Consider the following 12,889-nt stretch of genomic DNA (forward strand, 5'->3'; position numbering starts at 1 on the left):
AAATGCTGCATGAGTTTGATGATACATTTGCAAAATTGCGAATGCAGAAATAACATGGATGATACCATTGCCAGAGGGCAGTTTGGACATTTTTGTTTTGCACCATTATTGATTTTACAAAAAGGCTGTAAATTCAACAGCTTTCAGAAGTAAAACAACATTCCTGTCTGAAGAAATCCTTACACACATTTCTGAGACATTTATAGTTAATCTGACACAATTAAAATGCCACAGAACTTGACCTCAATTTTGCACTGCTTTAAAGGTCAAGAATTATAAAGAAAATCCTTTCCGTGCTTCTTGCTTTTAGCGGTTATCTGCAGTCTGCCTTGGAGGTAAGCCTTTACCCAACTGATAGGCTGAGGAAGTACAATTTAAAACCGATTTGCTTCAATATTATTACGCCCAATTTTCCCAAGTCGTAATGGGACCAATCGTTCTATTTTGGTGGTAAACATGGTCTCTCCATCCCAGGTTCGCATATCCTTGGCAAAGAGCATCACACAGGAAAAGCCTATTTCACTTTTTCCATCATGTTCCTTCATCAAAGAGAGGGGGTCCTGTAATAACCCCTCAGGGTCAGCTCTCTACAGTTCTGGGCATCTGAGGGGGACAAGAGAAGATGAATAATTCCAGCCATGGTGTGCTGAGGGTAACTAGGGCAGCCTGATCAGCTGACATGCTATGATGAGAAGAAACGTCTGTCTCTCTCTCTCTCTCTCTCTCTCTCTCTCTCTCTCTCTCTCTCTCTCTCTCTCTCTCTCTCTCTCTCTCTCTCTCTCTCTCTCTCTCTCTCTCTCTCTCTCTCTCTCTCTCTCTCTCTCTCTCTCTCTCTCTCTCTCCGTCTCTCACTCTCTCTCTCTCTCTCTCTGACTCTGTCTCTCTCTCTCTCTGCCTCTTACTCTCTCTCTCGCTCTCTGGAGTCTGAAGGACAGACCCTTGCATGGCTACAGGCTTGAACTGTGCCGCCTGGCTGTGTGTGCAAAAACAGACCGGGATTCTGCTGACGTTCACAACCCCAGCTCATAGTATCAGCAAAGACGTCAGTGTCTTTGGAATTAGCATTGTCGAGGCGCAAGCCAAACGTCTCCTCTGATTTGCAGGGTTCCTTTTGATTGGATGCTGACAACAGCACCATTAGACTTTAATGAGTATCCGAGAGTTTGTATGTTTCTTCTCTCCACTCTAAAGAGGAGGTTCAGAATGATAAAAATAATGTATGTCTAATCTGTGAAGGAGATAATACCAAGTAAAGCTTCCTGCCCATACAAGAGATGCTGTATTATTGACGCTAACAACATACACATCACCGCTATTCCTACACCAAGGTGTAGATAGCCCTCTGACTGTTGATGGACACAGAGGTTATCAAAGGCATGAAACCCAGATATGGTTCCAAAGCCTTTCCACTGAAAAGCAAGGCCAAATAAAACACCCGGGGAGACGAGTCCTGCTCTCTTAACCAGGCGCTACAATGTAATTCTAGTTTGTGTGTTCAATTTTGCATGAGCTGCGGGTCATACCTTGATCCCATATCGAGCAGAGAGACCTTGAGAGAAACACTGCTCGGACACCAGACAAATCAATGTTATGAATTATGTTTCCAAAGAAAGAGGAGCACATGAGGAAGTTATCGACAGCTGGGCTTTTCAGAGCTTAGATAGGGAGAAGTTTTTTCACACCAGCCGCTCGATGGGATACCTTACTAATGCCCTTCACTCATTACGGAAAAAGTCTGCTCCATCACAAACCAAAGAAAACCAAACAAACAGCTGAATGCGAAATTAACTCGATTTGATGATCACTATCGAGGCAATGCAATGCATGTTGTTGTTGTACTCCACAAACAATAGAGAGAGCGGCAAGAAGCCAGCACAGCGTCCAAAAAACACAACCATATCAAAACTGTATACACTGCATCTTCTCCTCCGGGCGAGCTGAGAAAGCCTCTAGGCGAGCATCAGTTTTCTGTTTTGTTTTGGTGATGCGTGACCTCAATGCACTTCCCACAGGAACACTGTGGAGCTCTTTGATTGAATATCCATTTGCCACGGCACCTCTCTGAACGCACCTCACCCCAGCAGCGGGACGCCGGCTCAGCAGGAGCATTTCAACAGCAGCACCAGGGCCCGCTCATCTTACCGCCCCGCCTCTGCCCGTCACAGGCTGGCTCCGAGGGAGCCGATCAGAGTAGCGCTCAGCTCTGTATTGTACCTTTGTCTCCACACCTCAAATTCATTAAGAAGCTTTTTAATGGAGAAGCGTGGCTGGGGGGATTCATGCTAATGCAACAAGAAGCGAGGAGAGGGGGACAAAAAAGAGGAAAGGAGAGGAGAAGGGAGGTGGGGAGAGAGAGGTAAAAGGGAGAAAATAGGTTGGGCATCTCTTACTAAAGTCATTAAATAAAATAAAAAAAACGGCGTCACACAAAAGCCTGGGCTATCGCTTGCTGGTGCCGTCTGTTGTGGCACTAAGCCAGACAAGATCAAACCACGACTGAAGAAAACCACAGGAACTGAATGAAATTAATATCAACAGCCAGATGGAACGAATATGCATGGAAAATCGGAAATTGAAAACATCAATGCCAAACTTATTTTAATTATTTGCCTTGTCTTAATGTAATGGTAATGTCCATTCCAGCTACCGGGGGGAGACCAGTAACAAAGGGCTTTGTGTGAAATGCCAGCACACTCTGACCTTTGAACTAAGTCAGCTCCTATACAGCATCTGTGATGCCTGGACTGGGGATCATTTGAAAAGATGCCTTTGAATGTCAGAGTTTTAAGAAATATGGAAAACCGCCGACAATTGAAGGCAACACCCAAACATTGAAACACATAGTTTGAGCCTCACACGTATGAAGCCTCACTGAAAATGTACTATATTCATCCAAACTAAATAAAACATTGTCGTGTTAAGAGTGCAGCTAGTTCAACAGCATAAGACTACACCCTCTACCTTGGGTGAATGGCAAAATCTTAAGCTAAAATCGTTGCCTTTGACCCTGCAGAACTAGTCCAAAAAAGTAGACAGGAAGTGAACACAGTGGTCAGTGTGGTCACCTCCAAAACAAGCCATTAATCTAACCACATGGAAATATCCATCATTTCTGACAGTTCATTCTCAAAATAGCTGCTCTACCCCAATGTGTTTCTGCCTGTGTGAGTCCCATTTCTTTCAGACACACATTTTAAGGATGCTTCCCCATACTTTCAAGGTTCACACACTCAGATTTAACCTCTCCTTTCTGTCACACACAAAAACACAGATCTCATGCAGTGGGAGTTGTTTTTATTCAATTACTTTCAATTTCTGAGGTCGTTTCAGATCCCAACATAACACACGCCAGAGAATGGGAGGAGGAGGGGCGGAAAGGTTGTCATTTAGCTCCTTCATTCATTTTTCATTGCAGCAAAAGCAGCGCCTATCTCAGCAGCACTTAGCACCCTAGATCTAATAGTGCCATGGTCTGACAGAGAGAGAGAGAGAGAAAGAAAGAAAGAGAGAGAGAGAGAGAAGCAAGATATATATATATATACTGTATATATGAGAGAGAGAGAGAAAGAAAGAGAGAGAGAGAGAGAGAGAGAGAGAGGGAGAGAGAGAGAGAGAGAGAGAGAGGGAGAGAGAGGGAAATGAAGAGGCAGCAAGCTTCAGAGCAGATGGCAGGTTAGAACACTCCTAGAAGGTCACTCATGGGGGGGAAAGAGGATGCACCACTTCAACACTCAGTAGCAACATTCCTCCCATGATTACCCATCCAATCCCCTGCACCTCCCACCAGCCTCCTTCCGGTCTTTTAGATGACTAAGACTTCCCATTTCCCGGTAAGGAGACATCCATGCGACCCTCCAATGACCTCAAAAGAAAAGACGTCTAGCGATCACACAATCCCTCTAAGCACTTTATGAGTTGTTCAAAAGCTGGCCCCAGCTTCCCTGATAAGGTCATTATTAATGTGCCATTTTTTTTCCAAGATGAAGAATAGGCTGCTCCTATCCATCCAGTTTTTGGAATGAAGGGATAAACCTTTAAATACCAATCACAAAGGGCAGGGCGAGGTGGCAGTGATATGAAAATAATTTCCTGTAAAGAGCTCAAACTATTTCTGGGGGAAAAAAATCTGCCGCCAGAAAGGATATGAATATCATTGCAGAGGCACAACCTCAGAGAAAAAGAGGACCGTGAAGCCATGATAACTTAGGGCAGTACCAATATCTGAAATGATATGATGCCCTATCTCTGTGCTAAAAAGGTAGAGTCTACGAACTAGGTGATTTAAAAGGCATGTTTTGGAAATTACAAACTTGCTATAAGCATCACATGGTTTGTTGTAGCCTTTTCAGTTTTTAACCTTCTTTTCTCTTTGTAGGTGGCCCCTGAAAATGAAAGAATTAAGCATCTGGCACAACACTTCCATCACTTTCACACCACATGTGCGCTAGGGGAAATAAGCAATGCTCAGAATGAAGTTGGACCGCCAATTCGCACCAAGCCAAACACTCATAACATGAATGTCCCAAGGATTCTGCAGACATAATCCAGCGAGAGGGACTGGATGACTGCATGAGTGTGGTGAGGGTGGGGGTGGGACGGGGCTCTGGGTGTGAGATGCTGGACCGCAATCAGAGGCAGATTAGACGTGGCACTGTCCGTGTCACTTGTGCGGAACAACGCAGGGCCCTGAGTGATTCGCCCCCTCCACTTTCTCTGGGATTTGCCGTCCTTTCGCTCGGGAAGCGCCTGAATCCAGCTAATCTCATTAGGGCGACAGTGGCACAACAGGGGCATTGTCGCCGCCGCCGCATTTAGCTCCAGTCGACGACGATCTGTTGCTCCATATTTCTCCCGTCCTGTCACTCTGTCAGGTTTCACAGCGCCCTGGCAGGACCGCAGCAGCAGCAGCGCCAGACTGTGGCAATTACCCGATTTCTCCTCTCGTAGGGACACACATATCGCTGACCGTCCGCTCTGGCCCAGTCGGATTCCTAGAACCCGACTCCCGCCAAATGAGGAAATAGGATGGGTTGGGGTTGGGGGAGAGTGGGGGGGAGGGGGAATTAATCCTCTCTGACTCCCTTCTCTAAATTCCCCTCTGAGAGGGAGAGTGATGTATGGATGGATGGATGGGGTTGAGAACTGACAGAGCGACACTTTAATGGCTCCGGGAGGTCAGGGGTCAGTAGGGTCCAAGAAGCTGTGTTGTAAATCCCAAATAAACTTCAGCGCATCAGGGGCCATTGCTTGTCGGGCAAGCACTCAATCTAGTCCGCCAGAACCTTGGTTAAGGCCACTGAGCATCTTATCATGCTAACAGTGCCCAGGTCACAGGGAGTCCACTGCTCACCAACTGTCACTGCACCATCTAGGAATGACACATCAGGGTCTGTGTATGTGAGTCTTTACAGTTTTCCAATATGCAAATCAAAACATAAATGCTACCTTTCAGATGACCGGTAGAAAGGCTTGATAAAGGGTGACCCCATGGGATAAAATGAGGCAGTCACATTGTCAAAAGACTAAACGGTCACCCACATCCACATGCATCATAATGGGATGTTGGAAAGAATGGCATACACCTTGGTACTAGATGGCACATGCAAATGCAAATTAGTAACGTCACTTATTCGTAAGGAGGTTACGCCACCATCTGACACTGCACAGCAACTATTCTGTTTCGTAAACACGCACTAATTGAAGCTTGTGGTTGCCCTACCTTTAGTATCTTGGTACAAATCCAGTAAACAAACTGCCTTTTCATCTTATGCAAATGGTATTTAAGGCATGAATGTGCGACAATGCTGGCCCTTCAATCACCCCTGTGCTAGGTGTGCCAACGGTGGTGCCCGCCAGGGCCAAGGCACTGGTAACTGAGATGGAAGGCAGGATAATCCATGGCAAGGAGTCCGGCTGACTGCCACCTAGCCGCATGACTGTGGCCAACCTATTAGTCCAGTTACGCAAATGGGCACGTTGCCAACTTTTTGTTGAGCAGCATCGTCACAGCCAACCCTGGATGAATGGCTGACATTATAGGCTCACGTCCCCTTTTTCTCTGCTCAATACAGTATTGGAGTGGGCACAGCTGATATTGAATCTGGCCCAAACATAATGGGCCTTTTTAACACTATCGAAACGGTGCAGAGGATGCAGATTGATTTGGAGCAGGACAATGGCCGCATTGCACAAAAATGAAAGGTGTTATCAGCCTAATGTATCTCGACGGGACCATTATTCCTGCGAGTATTATGTGACAAACTCTTCTGATAAAAGAGTAAGGGGTCCTTACATGACCCTAGACTTGAATGGTGATAAACTGGGATTCTTTACTTACCTTGCATTCACAGTAGAGGCCCAGGCTTTTCTTTAGAGATTTTCTCTGATTGCGATCAGAGATTGGCACACTTTGGTCTGTCTTTCAGATTTTTTTCCCTTTAGTCGCTCATCGACCCACTACCTCTTCTCAATATCGAGTAGGGCGAGACATCATCCCTGACTGTCCAACCACTGTCCCTCACAAACCAATCCTCTGTCCTGCAGAACAAATGGGGCTTTTACACACACACACACACACACACACACACACACACACACACACACACACACACACACACACTTCTGCCCATTTCCAAGCTTGAAGAGCCTACTAGGAACCTTTTCAAGCTTGGTTCAAGCTAGCCTTCATTCCAAAGGTATGTGAGAGCAGCGCTGCTGGTCAGGGGTGAGCAGAGAACATTCCCAGAGGAGTGTTCCCCTATCTCCAGCCATTATCTTCCAGAATGAAAAAGCGGGAGAACAATTACACACAGAGAGCCGCGCCGCGCATGCAGAAAAGTGCTCCTCACCCTTCATCCCAGTGAATGAGAAGTAGAGCAGGGAAAATGTGTTAGTACAGGACCACTGTGGAGCTTCTTAGATCCAGTGACCCTGAGTTACAACCTAGTCCTTCAGGTGAAAAGCTACTGTAGAAAAGCAAATTGCAGAATGGTGTGTTATGGAGAAACAGAGTCTTTATTTCAGTTTGTCTCTGTATTTCACTGAAGGCTGTTACTGAGAAAAACAAAGGAAAAACATGCAGAGAAAAATCTTCTGTGAAAGGAACCTTAGTCATTGAATGCACTTCTGTAAAACACAGAGATAGAGCAAGTGCATATAACTTGGAAGCGCATTCCCGAGTAAATTAGTCAAACGGCTCTAATTAAAATAGAAAAGAAATCAAAACACAACCTTGTCCTGAAGCGACTGTAGCGTAAAGCCAGAGAACAGCTCAGTGGGGTTCTTTGCTTTGTCACTGCTGATAAAACACTGGAACTCTGCATACATCTGAGCGGAGCAACATGACTAGAACGCCGACTGAATATTCAGGAAGGCTCCGTTCTGGAACACTGGCCTCTGACGGCATAAACAAGAGCACTGCGCATTCCGCATTCTCTTTTCTCGCATATGCAGAAACACTTCATCAAAGGGCTACAAACACGGGATGACAAGAAAGGGAATCTTTCCTTGACCATGGACCATGAGTTTGAAAAGAGGCTTTAATGGCACAGCTTTTGCCAGGGTAGGGGAAAACTGATTATCGAGATAAAGGAGTGGAAAGGAGAGAGAGTGAGAGAGAGAAAGAGAGAGGGGAAAAGAGAGGAGGAAAGAAAGGAGACGCGAAAGAGACAGAGTGGAGGAGAGAAAGCAATCACCTGCTACGCATGCAGAAAACAGCCTCAGACTTGTGGAGAAGCAGACGGTAATTTCAATGCTAATGACTCAGAAGACTCTTTCTCCCTCTTTACCTCCCCTTTTCTTTCTCCCTCTCCCTTTTTTCTCTCCCTACAACTGATGTCCACGATGAAGAATATGAACTTCAGTAGGCCATGTCAGTAAGCAATGGGTTATATTTGGATAGACCCTGTTCTCAAAGGACTTCTCTCTCTCTCTCTCTCTCTCTCTCTCTCTCTCTCTCTCTCTCTCTCTCTCTCTCTCTCTCTCTCTCTCTCTCTCTCTCTCTCTCTCTCTCTCTCTCTCTCTCTCTCTCTCTCTCTCTCTCTCTCTCTCTCTCTCTCTCTCTCTCTCTCTCTCTCTCTCTCTCTCTCTCTCTCTCTCTCTCTCAGGTCAAGTCTGTGCTGGCCCTCAGTGCAATACTGTGCAATACAGTACATCCTTCATTACCTCTCAGTCTCTCTTCTTAGGCGGCACCCAGAAAACACAGAAAACACAAAGCTAAGAGTTGTGAAAAGGTGGACGATCCAGTTTACCTTGACATCTAGTTTTCTTGACATCCCTTTTTTTCCACTCTGCTCACCTTACAGCACCATGAAAGAGCTGCCACTCAAAACCCTAGCAAAGAGCAGAGCACTTAAAGCTTTAAAAGCACACCACTTTTTCAGCTTAATAAAGGCAGGACAGGACCTTTCTTTCCCCCGTTTGTGTAATGACAGTCTGTGAACTTCGTGGCCTTAAACTGTCTGGACAAATGATGGCACAGTCTGAAGGTAAACAGCAATAGCACTGTGACGCAGAGCAGAGGCAGGGGCAGAGGAAAGAGTGGTAGCTCTCGAACTGACCTGGTTGATAATGTAGATGCCGTAGTCGATCTTCTGTCGGCGCAGGATGGGGTGAAGGTAGTGCAGCCAGTACTTGAGGTGGTGCTCGCGGTGGCGGAAGGGGATGATGATGGCCACCCTCTGCTTGGCCCGGCAGTCATGCGGCGAGTACTTTCCCCCCTCCGTCACGTTTGGGTTCTCCCTCAGCACACGCTCGAATGTCATCATCGAGCTGAACTCGATGAGCAGGCGACCCACTGTTCAAAAAAAGATAAGGGAGAGAATTTGTTTTTACAATACCCCGCTGACGTTGCCCACGCAACATTTTATATTCATGAGCAAAGTGTTAAGACGGCTACTGCAGTTTTTTTTTGTCTGGTTATGATGCACAACACTGCCGTCAGGACCAGGGGCATTACATGGCATGACAATTGAGATAATTTGGGTGACAAATGAGGACAACAGCTAAGGAGGAAAACGATTCAGAGTCGAGCTAGACAGCTACGGATGACGTGGAAAATATGCCAAACACATCCGCTTCCACTTCCACTTTGGGGGGGTGGGGGGGGTCTGGGGAGGTCGTACATACTGAGAGCCTTCAAATCTAACCCTCTTTTGACCACAAGAGGGCTCTATCTCGTCCACCAAGCCCACCCCCAACCTCCTCCCCATCTCCCCACAGTGTGTTCTCCTCCTCCTGTACATTGATTCCAAAGATCCAGAGCTAAGAAAATAGATCAATAGAATGATTGAGGGGAGCTTCAGCACATGTTACATAAGCCCTTCCACTCCACTGGAGTTTTAGAATGGAGGCCGGATCCAGAGCCGTTCCTGATGCTCGCTGTTGCTCCAAGAATTTGTATAGTCTCGTTAACGCTTGTTAACTCTTTGAGATGCAGCTTTGATATTTATAGGGAACCCTCTTGGGCTCGACTAGTGAGACGGTAATTGGATATTGCTCGAAACTTCTAATTACTGCACGGCTACCATTTTAACCAGGCAGGCTTTTTGTGCTCAACAACGGCTCTGGGTGACCAAACATGGCAAAGTCAGTGCACCAAAAATGGATGCTGTAATTAGGTCTTTTCAAACAGCGCATAAGGACAAACATTGTATGAATGCTGCACGCAATTTGCTGAAATAAGTTTTATTTGCCAGTGAAACAAGTGTACTCCTGCCTACCTGAGAGACTTTCTGACTGAAGTGGATGTACCACAAGCTATATTAAACAGCAAGTCTATTTAAAATCAGAATGTGTCCCTTGAGATAGTTTTGAAGTCCACTGAAAAACACAAGAATAGGCCTACATGTATTGATGTGGCAGGACATTGTTAAGTGCCAGTGATGTTAGGTACTAAAAAAAGATTGAACTTTGTCATCTTTCTGCTGCTCTAAAGCTAAAGGAAGGGAGGAGTTGGCTTCTTTAAGAAAATAAAGGCCACTTTAAGTGCTACTCTTGTGGAACAATGACAAAAGCAAGGGTGATGAAAAGCATTTCTGTAAGCGTTTACTGAATTAGAGGGCTGATCCATGCAAGCCTCTGTTTCTGCCGAGCGCGTATTATTAAAATCAACAGTCTGAGGTCTGAAGGGTCAGGATGCAGGAGACATATTGAGGATGTAATTGAGTTATCAGCTTGGCTGTGGATTACAGTTTTTCAGCAGTCGCTTTGGCATGTTTCTCAGATCAGAATTAACATTCTCAACACTGCTTGTTCAATCTCCACTCCATCTAGTAATTTGTTCACATCATAACTGCAATTTCCCCCTTCTTTTGAACATTGCAACATCCAAGCAAATAAGTATGTACAATTGTACGCAGTCACTTCCAACAACAAACTGCTCCAACTCCCCCACACAAAGGGGAGACACTCTCCTGGAAATGTGTCAAAGCAACTAAAAAAAACATTAATTTGCCATCGCTCTCTCTTTCTCTCTCCATCTTCCTCTCTCTCACTCTCTTTCTCTGCACTGCTCACTGTATTCACATTACTTATGTTTATTGTTGCATCGTGACTGCTACCTGTTTCTGCACTCTGGCTGCAGTGCCCTATGTAAGTATCTCCATAAGGATGGTGTAATTGTTCTCTCTTAAAAAGAGATTGAGGGAAGGTGAGACTGTTGTGTCTGGCAGACATGCAGGCCGGTCACCCACCTAATTACCACCCCCCCCCCCATCCCCTCTCTGCACTCCCTGCAGAAATCCACAGAGCTGCTTGACGCGCAGACCGTGCTCCGCTCCCCGTTTCTCTGAAGGTCTCTTTGAAGTGATCTGACTACAAAGGCAGATTGGATCCAGCCAGTTTTAATTAGCAACTTCACGAGACGAAGAGAAGGGAGAAATTAAATAAAGGAGAAAAAAAAGAGCAGTCAAAGCACCACCTACGCTTCCTCACCTCTTCCAGAGGTTCTCTGGGGGAAAGGTCTCTATGCAATACCAACCCTGGCCTTCGCTTGCCATCCCAGATGCAACATTGCCTAATCTGATGCAACAACACCTGTGTGCACACACACACAAAAACAGACTGACAAGCAACAGTGAACACGTGCCAGTGAGTGAATGGAGCTGCCACTCTCTTTGGCATCAGCTCTGCTATCAGTTTGCATGCGTGGCATAAAGTTCAGTGATACAAATTTCAGCAGGTGTGTATGGGGCTGAACCACAGGTTAACACAGGCAGAGGCAGCGCCGGCGCTGAGCTGAGCCATGGAGTGGAGTGTATGCAAAACCAACACTCAGCAGATTGGACCTGGATACCGTGTCCACTCACCCGTCTGTCTGTTTCCCCAAGTCCCTCCAATTCTCCACCCAGCGCCATGCTGAGCGGGGGGGTCACTCTGCCAGCTACTTCCTAAGCCATCACGTTACATAACACCCCCCACAAATAATGCAAAGAGAGAGAGAGAGAGAGAGAGAGAGAGAGAGAGAGAGAGAGAGAGAGAGAGAGAGAGAGAGAGAGAGAGAGAACTGAGAGGGTTTGGAAGAGGGAGGGAGAGAGAACAAAAGGAGAGGGGGAGATAGACAGAAATAAGGAGAAAGAGCTAAAAGATAAAGGGGCGCTGAGAAAAAGCAAGAGTATGTTCCTTCCACTAGTAGGAAGATGAAAAACCAGCCCAAAACATTACAGCAATTACACTACCCACGGTGCAAAATGCAGACACAGGAGTTTTTTTTCCTACTAAAAGGCAGATTAGCAGGATCTGTAATTCTGCTTAGCGCAAAACGAGAGGCAAGTTTAATCCAATCATCCCTCCACGCGATGCGCGTGCTGAACCAGCCCAAACACCCAGAGATGTCTGGGACGTGAGACAACAGGGTTATGGAGGGGCCAGAGTGAGCAAGTCACCTTGCATCCAAACAACAACAAAAGACCAGAGGGATCAGTTTACTCTTACTCTATGCTCTACTCTCCTCTCCTCCCACTTTATGTTGGTGCATTTAATACAGGGTCTGGAAAAAGGTGGAGTAACCTTGGCGCAAACAGAAAAGGTGCGCTGTTAGTGTCCTGTTTGTTTTGACCAGTGCAATGTGGAGCTGGGTGTGGCAGCTGAAGCATGGTGAAGGGAAGAGAGAGGGCGGGGGAGCAGATGGACGATGGATGTCACACGATACTGCTGCCAGGCAGCAAAGAAAACTGAAGCAGGGATGGAGGGAGAGAGGGACAGAGAAACCGAGTGAGTGAGAGGGAGAGGAGGACAAACAATCTAAAGACATAAAAAAAGACAAAACAGATAACAGTCAGAAAGAAAAAGCCAAAAGAAAACAAATTGGGGGGGAGGAGAGGGTTTTAATGGATGCTGCCTTTTCTTGGCACTGTGCGAGGAGACCCCCTGACCCTCCGCATTGGGGGGCTTGGACGGGCTTATAAACCACTAATCTGGGCCCAGAAACTCCCACAGACCTGGCAGCTACAGGCCAAATATCCACCAGATGTCCCTCCCTATACCCCCACTATCCATCTTCCACCACCCACAGGTCCCCAGCAATGTCTCCACACCACCCTGGTGGCACAACAAGCAGCTTCAACTCCCTGACACAAAGGGGAGAGACTACCCTCGGCCATCTCAGGCCACAGCAGGCCGTTTGATGTATAGCACAGAGACCTGAGGAATCCCAAATGGCAGCTCCAGAGGAGACAACTCCATTGTGCACTTGGGCGCTACCACCGGCTAAATTAGCCCCGCTGGGCCACAGGAAGACAAGACAGCTCACATTTGTGACAGGCTGATTTAATGCCTCTCCAGTTGAGTTGAAGCAGGCGGCAAAGTACTCCCCTCTGCAGTCGGCGACTTTATCTGCGCCGTCTGTCACATCATCGATTTGTAACACTCCCATCGCCGTCACCCACTGATG

General features: G+C 46.6%; 1 protein-coding gene across 1 annotated transcript in view; it reads right to left on the reverse strand.

The window, feature by feature from the left end:
* b4galt2 (UDP-Gal:betaGlcNAc beta 1,4- galactosyltransferase, polypeptide 2) overlaps positions 1-12,889 on the reverse strand; it is a gene marked incomplete at both ends in the record, with an annotated part of 53,860 nt that overhangs the window by 22,297 nt on the left and 18,674 nt on the right. Inside the window, one exon of the mRNA XM_080837890.1 lies at positions 8,559-8,794. Within this exon, the coding sequence (XP_080694016.1) occupies positions 8,559-8,794 (236 nt within the window). The remainder of the gene's footprint in view (positions 1-8,558; positions 8,795-12,889) is intronic.

Source organism: Sprattus sprattus, assembly GCF_963457725.1.
Source record: "Sprattus sprattus genome assembly, chromosome: 4".
Lineage (NCBI taxonomy): Eukaryota > Metazoa > Chordata > Actinopteri > Clupeiformes > Clupeidae > Sprattus > Sprattus sprattus.